Source organism: Sphaeramia orbicularis, chromosome 15 (assembly GCF_902148855.1).
Source record: "Sphaeramia orbicularis chromosome 15, fSphaOr1.1, whole genome shotgun sequence".
Classification (NCBI taxonomy): domain Eukaryota; kingdom Metazoa; phylum Chordata; class Actinopteri; order Kurtiformes; family Apogonidae; genus Sphaeramia; species Sphaeramia orbicularis.
The window spans coordinates 21,814,106-21,826,520 of NC_043971.1; the positions used below are offsets into that span (position 1 = coordinate 21,814,106).

Here is a 12,415-nt window from a genome sequence, read left to right on the forward strand (position 1 = left end):
CTTGACAGAGATGTGTTTGATTGGGAATATTAAGTCATTATCCAGGGCATGTATAATTTGCGTTGTTTATAACATTTATCACTTTCTTTTATAGACATTTCACAAGCAGCAGGACAAAGAGGTGCAAAATGGAGATAAATTATATACCTGCTGCCTATTGTATTACACGGAAAAAGAAAACTTTGAAGTCTGACAGCTGGGCTGAACATTTACATCTGAATGCATGTTTCCTTCTCCCAAGTGTTTCATTGAGGTTGTGTTGCTTTTGTTTAATGGTGAGCTTGGTAAATGAGACAATGGCTCCATGTTCTGCATGAAGCAACATTCTGTCCATGAACCCTACACAAAGCGCAGGATAGATGTTTGCTGCCACTCTTCTTGGTTTTCTGAGCAGATTTTCCAGGGCTTAAACAGAGGGAATATTGTCTATTATCTGTACCGCTTCCACATCTGCACAGCTTCGATTCCAACAGCAATGGAATGAGGTAGCTCTTATCTGGCTCTGCACATAGGCCTTCAGGCTTGTGTGCATACAAAAGACTTGTACAGAGAAGTGTTTATTAAAGACACCTCTCTGTACAAAGAGCTCCTTTAACCATCTCACTCAGCTTCTGTAGAATGACAGAATTACCAAAAGGTCGAAGGAAGCTTTTCTACGTTAAACAAATGGAATAATATATACTTAAATCTCCACATTTCCAGAGGTCTGTACATGCAGAGACAAAATTATATTATCTAGAGAAACAGCAAGAAAGGTTGATGAGCTGTCAATTTTTTTTATTCCAACAGTTTTACATCTTAGACAGATCATTCCTTTGTCCCATCATGTTCAGAATAAAATTAATTAAAGCCCTGTAACCCCCTCCTGATGTAGCTTTGACATTCTGAAATGAAAGGATTTATAAACTTGCCAAAATATACTTCTCCAAATGTTTTCACATATTGTAACAATTATGCACACAGTTCCACTCCAGTGCAATGCAATATTTCAACCACAATTCCCTCTTGAGTGAATCAAGTGACAGATGTCGGATCCTAAATTTGGATCTCTAACGCTCAATTCAGATTAAAACACAAACTGTGAAGAGGAAGAAATATGGAAAATTATTGGTTCAGTGTGTAATGTTTAGTGCAATCTAGTGGTGAAGGTGCATACTGCAATCCACTAAATACCCTCACACCATGCTAATCCACACACCACAGTGGGGGGAAAAAGAAGGTGCTAGTCCCTGCCTGTTTGGGGACATTATTTCAGGTCCAAGCTCAAACATAGTAATGAAATAAGAGCACCTTATTGCTGTTTTCACACCCACTATGAAAGGGGAAAATGAAGAAGAAGCTGTCTTTTGGATTTTGGAGCATTTCTTCAGGGGATCATACATCAGTAAAAACATGAATATGCATAGCATTTTAGTTTTTTGCAATTAGATAACTGTAAAAACATAATTATGAATATTATATTTCAAAAATACCCACTGCAAACCCCCTTTCGGTTTTGAAACCCTAATCAACATTCAGGAGCCTTAGTAAATCTATAACCTTTGGTAAATCAACTTTATTTTTACTGACTTAACACTCAAATGTGGCACTGAGAATGGAGATAGATGGCACAAATTGGGAATCCCTACAGTGTGGGTTTATCCTGTTTGTTTATTTTTAACGAGCATTAGTAGCTTCTAATCTGAAAAGCATTCAGGCATCACTGAAACATGGTAACAAATTTAATGTTCAAGCCACTGAAGATGCTGCATCCTTAATGAACACTTGCAACAAAGTAGTCAGCGGGGTTAGGTGGCAAAAGTGCCTTTCCTTTATGCAATTAACCTCCCATCTGGAGTGAGAAGAGATGTGGAATTAGAAAAGGGATGATCCTCACATTTCCCTCTCAGCAGCACAGCAATTTCCCCCTGTGCCAAGGGAGGAAGGTTAGGGAGAGCATGTAGGGGTCCACTATGGTGAAGAGAGGCAGATGGTTCAACTTCCTCCTTGATCCCCACATGGCAAAAGGCCAGAGGACTGTTAGGAGTCCGCATTTGGCCATGTTCCTGCATTAGCATGAGTGTAAGCAGAGGCAATGCTCAATTCAACAAGTGAAGATGCCCAAGGAGGATGCCTTCTCAATTTTGGGATCAAGCTACAATTAACACTGGATCGTTTTAACTGTGACGGTGTATTTCCATGCATCAATGAGCTTCAGAAAAACTTGAATACAGTGACAAAGGTATTAGTGAGGACTTACAAATATTGAGGAAGAGAAGGAATACACATAAATAGGTGATGTTTTTTCTTGCATAGACAGGGAGTTGCCAGCAAATACTGCAGGATTGTACGCCATTCAAGACATATGTGCGCCTATGAGTGGGTACCAGTGTGAACATATCTTTACACATTCACCTCAAATTGAAGTGAAACCAAAAGGTTAGTTTGGTTGGAACAAATGCAAATATTTGACAAACAGGAATGCGTAATGCTTAAAGAGACTGCCTCAGAGTTTTCTTCCTGTTTGTCATCTACTTCATGAATCTCAATGTCCAAAGAGCACCTCGAACAAACTCTTTTTAGGGTCCTAGAAGCATTCCTTCCCATGACTTTTTGAAATGCAAATATTTCTTTACAAGTTAATCTGTATGATATAATATCCTTTCAGCAAATGTGTATTCACAAATTACTGTTCTTTTTTTGCCATTCAGCGAGCGGTATTTATAATTTTCTAACACAAGTCAAATATGTCATTTTAAAACTTATCTTGAATCAACATTCAATACTTTTCATTTGAAGATGTCAGCCTCTGCCTGTCCATGAAAATACAACATTCTACCAATGCTACAATGTCATGAAAAATAGTTTTAATTTAAATGAATAAATAGCATAAAACAAAAAAGTGTCAAGAGGAATAGGGAGCAAATGAAAAATGATAAAAGAGATTAACAAGGCATAACTTACGGCTACTTCCAAGTTCCTCAAAAAGGTACTGTACTTTTTCCCACTGAGTGGAATTCTGACTGGGTGGGGCTTCAAGTGGAACGAAGGCTCTGAAAACAAGTACAGAAAAAAGAGAGGACACTGGATTATTTCTACTTTGTACTGCTGACCACAGTGCCATTTCTGAATTATTTGTATAATTAAAGTGCTATGGAGCCATATGTCTCTTTCAAAAGAAATGTCTCAAAATTAAATACATGTGACACTTGATAAATAACTAAAACAATTACCAATGTTAAGTACAGAGTTTGACATCTTTGTAGTCTTCTACTGGTAGTTCAACGTACACAGACCACAGAGGTTTTTGTATGAAGCATTGTAGTGATGTAGATTTAAAATAAATCAAAAAGGCAGCTAACAGTAGAACAGGTGAATAAGAGAAATTCTCAGTGGGTCTCCTCTTCTGCCCTTGTAGCATGTGAACAGCTCCAACTGACAACAGTTACGCTTAATATTTCTCATTTGCTTTCAGTTGCTTTGTCTCAGTTACGTTACTCTTCATTTTAGTATTTTTGGAAAAAAGAAAAGAAAAAAAAAAACACTTGACCTTAACTGTTAAATATTTTAAATGCATCATTTTTCTTTTAGTCAAAGACACTGAGCTTGGTTAGGTTTCACTTTCCTCTGCTTTTTACACCTGCAATTGATTTCATTCACAGGTCTACATATAAGACAGAGCGGCTTGTTAAGGCAAATTATTTGCAACAGCACCTCTGAACAGGCATTGCAAACCTGCAGCAATGAAAGGTCAGGGACCATTTAAGTACTTTATGGCTTTGCCAGGTTTAAAGACAACAAACAAAAGCTCTGTGACATCAAGCTAGGACCTACTGAGTGAACAGTCACCAAACAAAACTATTATGTCTCACGGTATTAGAAAAGCAGTTCAGGATAAAAGCTATTTTGTTGTTGAAAATCAAAAGGACCAAAGTAACAATTCCTGGAACAAAGTAGTAATAGTTCCAGTTCCTGAAGTAAAAAGGAGCTAAATTGCTTCTGTCTATAAAAAGTCCAAAGTTAAAAGCTGAAAGAAAGCATAGTCATGTGTCCTTTATATATCACAAATTGAGTAAGCCTTTCACCAGAACACCATTAAAAGGTTGAAAAAAAGCGCATTAAATTGCATTGGTTGAACTCCCGGCATGTCACTGTCACCACTGCAAAGAAAATCTATTATGCTGTGCAGGTGCTACTGGACACAAGCGGTATAAAACTTGCAGATAAGTGGGACATGGACGAGAATGTGCATCGCTGTAGATCTGCAGATTCAATATAAAGTGACAAAAAATATTTTATAGTCCCTCTGCATGTGCTTTATGCATTCAGGAAAAAACCCAGGGCACCCAGTTTAGAACCAGAGAGACAAGAATAATACCTGCAGCATATTTAAGGAGAGGAATCTAGTTTTTATTTAATAGCTTATAGGCTCACAACTTCTGCTATAGCTGTTTGAATGGGTTCTTCTCTCATTACCAGTACAATAATACTGTATATCCACACCCCCTTCCGCCTATCCTGTCGCAGACGAAGTCATCCATGTCTCCAACTTACCCAATTAAAAGGAGCACCACGCAGACAATGGCAAATCCAATTGTGTACTTCAGTGCGTTTTTTACTTGCTGTAATAAAAGAGAAAATTAAACTGGTCAATCATGGCCACAGAGTGAAATATTTTTATTCATTGTAAGTAAGGAAAAAAAGGGGAGGGTGTGTATGGGGGGGTCATACTCCATTTAGCTAAGGACTGTAGTGAGTGAGAGCTTTATAGAGGCAGCATAGATCCCGTTTGACCTGGCAGAGATAACATGTCACTCCCAGTGCTATTCAAGGTGCTTTTAAAGTAACAATACAAAAGAAGCCCCTGTCGGTGAGAGAAAGTGCCTCTGTCAGCTCAAAACTGACATGAGGGGAGAAAAAGCACTAAGCTGTAGCTGCTATTTAGTATATCAGTTTGATAGCTATAAAATGACATGGATGCAATTAATTTTTTGTCAAATTTTGAGGTATCTGTGATTATTCCTAGTACTACAATAATGCAATGTATGTAATAACTGAAAGAGTGAGAGCTGAACTCTTCTGCAAAAGTTCTATGTGTTACGTGTGGGAAAAAAAAGGTTTTTTTTTTTACCGAGCATTTGTTCATATTGTCGTCATCTCTTTCTTCATAGTAGAAATACACAAAGGGGATCCATAGGAAGACACAGAATAGTATAATGGAGTACAGAGCTAGATGGAAACAAAACAAAAAAAAAGAGAGAAACCATGCAATTAGTCATAGTTCCAAAGCAGAATCATTCACATGAAATACAGAATACAGTTCACAAATGAATTAACACAGCAGTTATGAAGGGTCTGATGTGATAAGAAGTTAACTTTTTGAATCCCAAAATCAGGGGGATGAGAGATGATTTGATTTTTATCTAGTGTCAACAATCTGGATCCAACCACTGCATTGCATGTTAATATCCCTCTAAGAAAGAAATGTGAGTGCTCTGGCAATCCTTTCTTCTGGTGCATCATGGGGTTTGAATTCTAATTTGCCCAAACCCTTATTATTACATACATTCTCGCAAACACCCACACCATTCTGATGTGTACGTATTGTGTCCCAATTAGTGATAATGTGTTAAACTGCTCAACACACTGCCAGCAGGCTGAAAACTGTCACTATGTAAATTTTGTAGGTTCTCTGCTGGTTGTTGCTATTTTTTTTTTTTCTGCACCTCAAGTGAGCGAGTGATCTAAGAAGCACATTTTTTAAGATAGTGACAAAGAGTGGACATGGAGTCATGAGTTATAGAAGCATTTTACACCCACAACTCTAGCTAAAAGCTTGCTTTTGAGTGTCTGAAATTCAGAAGAAGTTTTTATCAGTGACATTATAAAGCATATCTTGTGCCAAGAAGTCAGGTACAAATTATAAGTTATGCAAAGTGACACTGGATATTTCATCAAAGGTCCACTGAGAAATCTAAGATGAATTTGCACAGCTTTTGAAGTACAAATGTAAAAGTTAGAGAAGACATAGTAGCTCTACAACAAACAAATGTAGCACATAACAAGGAAGGAGTAAGGTCTCAGATTGTTTTTATGCTTCTTTCTCAAAACTAGTTTATGCCATGATGAGTTTCAGCTCCTTCATTTCTATTTCTATTTCTTACTCTGTACTTGTTTGACATTAGAATGAAGGGAAAACATCATTTACAATTCTCTCTGTATCTCAGTCAGTATACGGTGCTCACTGCTTGCCTAAAACAGTTGTATAGTAGCAGGTTTGCATTACAGACACAGGTTAACAGTATTAATATAAAGGGGGAAATTTATATCCTTTACCTCAAGAAAAATAAAAATGAAATTAAAACAAGTGATTGTTGAATTATTTATAGAATATCCAGTTGACCTTCAGTTTAGTCTCCAATCCTTCTGCCATCATGGACTGAATAAATGTCCTCCTTCTTATTCAGCGTGAATCTCTCCACCACAATGCCCACCGAGTCCAGCTTCCTTCCAATCACTGAGCCACCTTTTCAACCCCAACCACTCAGCCTGCACTGTATGTTTCTTTTCAAAGATAACATACACTAGCAGGAGCAAACTAACAAAAACTGATTCTGATAGACGTATAGTACATAAGAAGCACATTTTTCCTTTGCTACTGCTGGTGGTGCATGTGTTGGACACAAATATGGCATTCATCAGTCTATCTAAATGCTGATGACTATAGCAGTAAAAAAAAAATCTTATTTACTGAATATGGTCACCTTCTATATAAAGCAGATGCAATACCTTGTCAAAAAACTCCCTTTGTTTGTTTGTTTGGTTCATGTAGAAGCATCCGGCTTTTTCAGGGGAAAAGACCAACACTCAAAAGCATTAGGCATTCATAGAATGGAGGTAGGGCAAACACATATATAGAGATGCTATTTCAAGCTTTTTGTCTTTCTACAGCAAATGGATGTTGCTGAAGACAGCCCAGACAACCTCAGAATAACTCGACGAAATGCTTGTCACAAAGATGTACTTAGCAACATGGTTCGCATAGCTCAGTGCATTTCTTGAGGCGTTAACATGCATCATTAGCAAAAGGCACATTACTACATGCATATTACCGCTTACCTACAGTAAACCGACACACAGGTTTGGTATGAATGTGAGGACCATTAAGTCATTGATTTGAAAACACCAGAGGCGATGAATCTCATTTTTCAGATTAGAGGTCAAATGATAGTGGATTTTTAAAGGCAGATATAATAACAGCGGTGCGGAGCACAAAAAAGCCACAAGTTGATTAATTGGCTGATATCATCTCCACCCCTCACCCCAAAATTTGACACCACAGCCATTTACAGATACGGACACAGATGAACTTTATTGATCTCCAAAGGGAAATGTATGCATGTCTGAAATTAACTTTTTAAATTATATTAGAAACTATGCATTGATCTGGACATATATCTTAATAAAAGAAAAAGAAAACACCACATCAATACATGTGAATCAATGAACATAAAACCAAAAGTAATCAATCATTAAATGCAGACAGAAGATCAAACTTTTGAGCTATTGTTTCCAGTATTTACAGTTTAGATGCCTAACATTAACCATCCCAAATTAGCACCAGTTTCTGCTGATACCAGTATTTTGGAAAACATCTGTTTGGCCAGTTCTTATACTACTGCCACGAAACATGTATTGGACACTGTAGAAAAACTACCAGGTACACAACAACTAAGAAAAAAAAAATCAGCAGCTCCTGTTGCCTGTTGAAAGCATTATACATCCTAAAAGATCTGTCTCATCATGGCTACCATTTGTTTGACCTTTTGCCCTCTGGAACAGTATAAAGGTCTGTTGAAGTACCAAGCGTGGGACTGTGTAACAGTTTTTACACTGAACTCTTCACTGAAAGTTACACCACTCCATTAACAGTATGCTTATTGTGTGGATGTAAACATTTTATTAATCAGAGTATGTAATTACTCTATTTACTTTAGCCCCATTGTGAATTCATTAGCAGTCTGTGTTTGCATGTGAATATAATTTCTTTTTTCTTTTTTTTTTTGCTGCTTGCAAATATTAACACTGTAAACATATAAGGGCATGCGTGGATGATCTACAAGTGTGACTTGCAAGTGCAATGACATTAAAGATGCCAACAGTTCATTTTGACTTTTTTGAGTGCAATACCTCATGAAAAAACTATTTGAATTCCTGAGAAATAACAAAAGCCAAAACTCCATGATGATCATCATTTGTGTAATTTAATTATTTAAGTTTACAGGATTATTTTCTTATTTATAGAAATACTGATGTTGAGTTTAAAAATCATTTTAAATGAAGCAGGAGAAATAATTCTATTTTATTAAAGATGCAACATCTTGTTTTATTTAATATTCAGTCTAATTGTTTGGATATTGACAAGCAGGCTGTTCAATCAAAGGTTTATTCATATACTCACATGCTATTCAATATTTGGATTTTCTGTTAGCAGACTACATATTAAACCAAAACTTGCATTTTGAAGCCAATACTTTGTGATCTAGCTGTGGCCATGCTGGCGTTTTGGACCCAGAAGTGACTATAAATTAACAAAAGAGGTAGAACAACAGGAGCCCAAATGGCCAGAGCTGAACTAATGCTAAGCACTATCTTACTGACTGTGGAAAATAGTAAACTCCATCAAGTACTATAAAACAAGGTCATTTTACAGTCTTGCAAGTGGAACCTATTAATCACAACTAGAGCCACACTGTCTGTCAGGAAAAACTAAGTTTTATTAAATAAAAAGAAGCTCTCAAAGTCCAGCAGGCAAGCTGTCATACAAACCTAGTAATCACAACTCAACACGGCAGACATCAAACCCATCTATTTGCTCTGAGGTCTAAGTATCAGAGGAAAAATTTAAAGATGGACCACCAGATCACTTATTGGAGGTTGTAATTAAAATAGAGGAGACAGAATGAATCCTGGAAAAAGATTGACTTAATATTTTAAGTGAGAAGTTTGATGTAAGTCTATGGGAGCCAGGCTTTTTTTTTTTTTTTGGGGGGGGTGGGGCAATTAGAGCCACCCCTGACACCCCTATTACCCTATTACAACTTTAAGATACTTTTGAATTTTCTTCATGTTGAAGCCAAGGTTTTTACCCCTTGGATTTGCCTCATTTCATGCAGGCCTACAATAAAACATTGAGGAATAACAACTGAACATACCACAAATACAATTATTAAATGAAACCTAAAACTATGAGTGTTTTGTTGAATGGACAAGTTTTTACTACACAAAATCATATTGTGAAATTAAAAATTTGGTCTTTGCAACCGAGTCATCGATCACACTGGGGACACACCTCAACTACACAGTACAAGTGGAAAAGTGGTCCATACCCATCAAGAATGAATGGCCTCAAGCAGTTACAAACACACTCCCTTGTGAAATGGACTATATTTCACAAAATGCTCTTGCTGCAGCAGACAAATGAACATCACTGTGATAGTGGCTCGCTTTTTTGCCAGCTGTGATTGTGACAGGGCATTACTTTCAATAAACACATGCTCATTGCTCCTCTAAGGTATCCATTTACACTCATTTACAGCCAGACAAACTGAGTTTAGGATGATGCCAGGAGCCAATAAATGCAAGCCATGCACAGTATGCAGCCGCTGGCATATGCTCGTGGGTTAAAGCAATGGGTAAAATTAATCATAACACCATGAATATTAACATACTGTGAGAATAGGTCATACTGCATTAACATGTATCATCCATTATACTCTAAGCAGATCTTCTACTGGGAAGAACGCCTGACCAGGAAGAAAAGTTTAGCACATTTATCCCCTTGACAGAGCAGAGGACTAAAAAACACAATGTCCTTAACCCCTTGCATAGATATTGTGTTCTTACATTATATGTATCTCCATTCACTGATAGAGAAGAAAGAATAAATCAGAAGTGCACACAGATAAAATGAAAAAAAGTATATTGCATTGCAAGTGATTTTCAGCTTTTCACTCCAAAAGAATATTTTTTTTTTTTACAAAATTACAGCGTTTTGGAAAACTAGTTTAAGTTCCCTATCAAAGGAGCACTTTTTTTTCCTACTGCTGAATATAAGACCTCTATCTTCACCTATACAATGGCCGTCCACAGAGACATTAGCACCTGGACTGTTGTCCCTTGCAGACAGGTAAAATGTATTATGTTTTATGTGAAAATTAAATGCCAGGGGAGATTGCACAGAAACAGTGTGTGACAAAGGGCTCAGGAGACTGATGAAAATATCTGTCTGTACAGACAGTTGCTGAAAGCTATGACACTACTAGCTTGCACTCTCATTTCCTGTAAACATCAAGGGAGGCATCATTTTTGGGGGCCAAGCCGAGCACAAGACACTGGTGAATATTGGATTTAAATGTGACAGGTAGCAAGAAGGAGCTGATGCCCGTGTTGCTCTGTTTCTGCTGGAAGTGTGAGTAAACACCTGTTGTCTGCTTAAAAGAAAAGGGGAAAGAGGACAATGTATACGGTTTTAAAATTGCATCTGTCTAAATTCTGGCAAATGACTCAACAATGTCACAATGACCCAAATACTAAGATATTTTTAGTAGTATGTTTTGCTGTATCTATTGCATTATTAACATATGCACCAATCAGCCATAAAATTATAACCATTGACAAGAGAAGTGGTAATAATATTGATTATTTCATTAAAATGGCACCTTCACTGGGTTGGATTTATTGAGCAGCAGGTCAACATTTAGTCCTTGAAACCTGTGTGTTGGAAGCAGCAAAATAAGCAATGTAAGGAACCGACTGTTTCTGATAAGGGCCATATTGTAACAGTGATGACTGGGTCAGAGTATCTCCACAACTTCAGGTCTTGTTGGGTGACCCTGGTCTGCAGTGTTTAATTCTGACCAAAAATAGACAAATGAAGGACATTTCAATCTCAGGCCAACTGAACATCCGTGAGGTGCTGGGCAAATAAATCTGATCCATGGACGTGCCACCTCTTTACTTCCAGGGCTTCAGGGATCTGCTGTTAACACCTTGGTCCAGATACCACAGCACACATTCAGAGGTCTGGTGGAGTCCAGGCCTCGGGTCAGAGCTGGTTTTGTGGAAAAATGGGGACCTACACAATTTTAGACAGATGGTAATAATGTTCTGCTCCCATAGATGCTCAGCTGAGTGAGATCTGGTTATTCTTTAGACCACCTTTGGTAGGTACTAACCAATTTACACTCAGAATGCCCAAGATCTGGAGGTGTTCTGACCCAGTGGTTTGGCCATCACAATTTCCCCCTTGCTCAGCTCCCTACTCTTGCTATTTTTGCTGTGTCCAATTTATAAACTATAAGGCCTATATGTTAACTTGGTGCCAAATATATCCTTCCCACTGAAAAGTAATAGTAATGAGATCATCAAAATTAACACTACGTCACATGTCAGTGGTCATAATATTATAGTTGATCAGTGTAAGATCAGATAAGACAATCCCGTAACAGTCCTACAACAAATAACTTTGCCAAAGACATTATGATGGGCTGGAAACACATAAAACATATAACACGTTAAATAACTGCACTCTTTTGTTTGACTGTTACTTAACTTGACCCTCCTTTTCTTCCAACAGTTCCCTTTGCCAAAAAAATACATAGTGCCACCTAGAAGATGGCAATAAGCAGTAAACGCACCTACAGACTTCAAACATTAACTAATGTTACAGATGCAAAAATCTGCAATGTAGAATTTATATCATCCAACCATCTGTTACATGTCTAACTAAACTGATGTCATTCACTGAGCAAAGGACTGGCAAGGTGCAAATCCGGTCAGGATTTCTCTAGAAAGTTGGCACAAATGGACTTCACCGGGTTTGTCCATTGTAAGAGGAAGTACGCAACATCACTTTCTGTGCGACCACCTAGGACATGAAAATTGGACTGACATAGAAAAACTGTTGAGAAGAGGGACATTTTTCTGCACCACATTATCAACTGAGTCCTGACCCAGAAGACTGGTGTATAGTAAAGATTATTTTACACCCCATATACCACACAACAATGACACAAAATATCCAAACCGTAATTTGCCATTTTATGTGTCATTTTACTGGACTTAGCTTGGAACTGACAGCGTCATGTTAAACTGAATAATGCAGCCTTGCTCATTGCTGTTTTCCCTAACACACACATAATCCACTATTTCACTGACTCTCATTCCAACAAACTGCATTACTTAATTAATCTAAAGGTTAATAAGTTCATTAAAAAAAAATAAAGACACAATGTGAAATTAAAAGACTATGCTTATTACAACGCTGACCTCTGTGGCAATTGGTTGCATTAGCAGTTATATGAATGTTCATTATCAGTGATGACATTTATGTAATATTTTTTAACAAACAGAGGTAACACTGTACAGAGAAACA

At 37.4% G+C, this 12,415-nt stretch overlaps 1 protein-coding gene across 3 annotated transcripts in view; it reads right to left on the bottom strand.

Annotated features, from left to right (window-relative positions):
* The window catches only part of lmbrd1 (LMBR1 domain containing 1), a 70,031-nt gene that overhangs the window by 39,431 nt on the left and 18,185 nt on the right, over positions 1-12,415 (bottom strand). For all 3 annotated transcript variants that reach the window (XM_030155654.1, XM_030155653.1, XM_030155652.1), the window contains exons 4-6: positions 5,111-5,208; positions 4,534-4,601; positions 2,944-3,032 (exon numbers count right to left, since the gene is read on the bottom strand). In XM_030155654.1, coding sequence (XP_030011514.1) covers positions 2,944-3,032; positions 4,534-4,601; positions 5,111-5,208 — 255 coding nt within the window. The remainder of the gene's footprint in view (positions 1-2,943; positions 3,033-4,533; positions 4,602-5,110; positions 5,209-12,415) is intronic.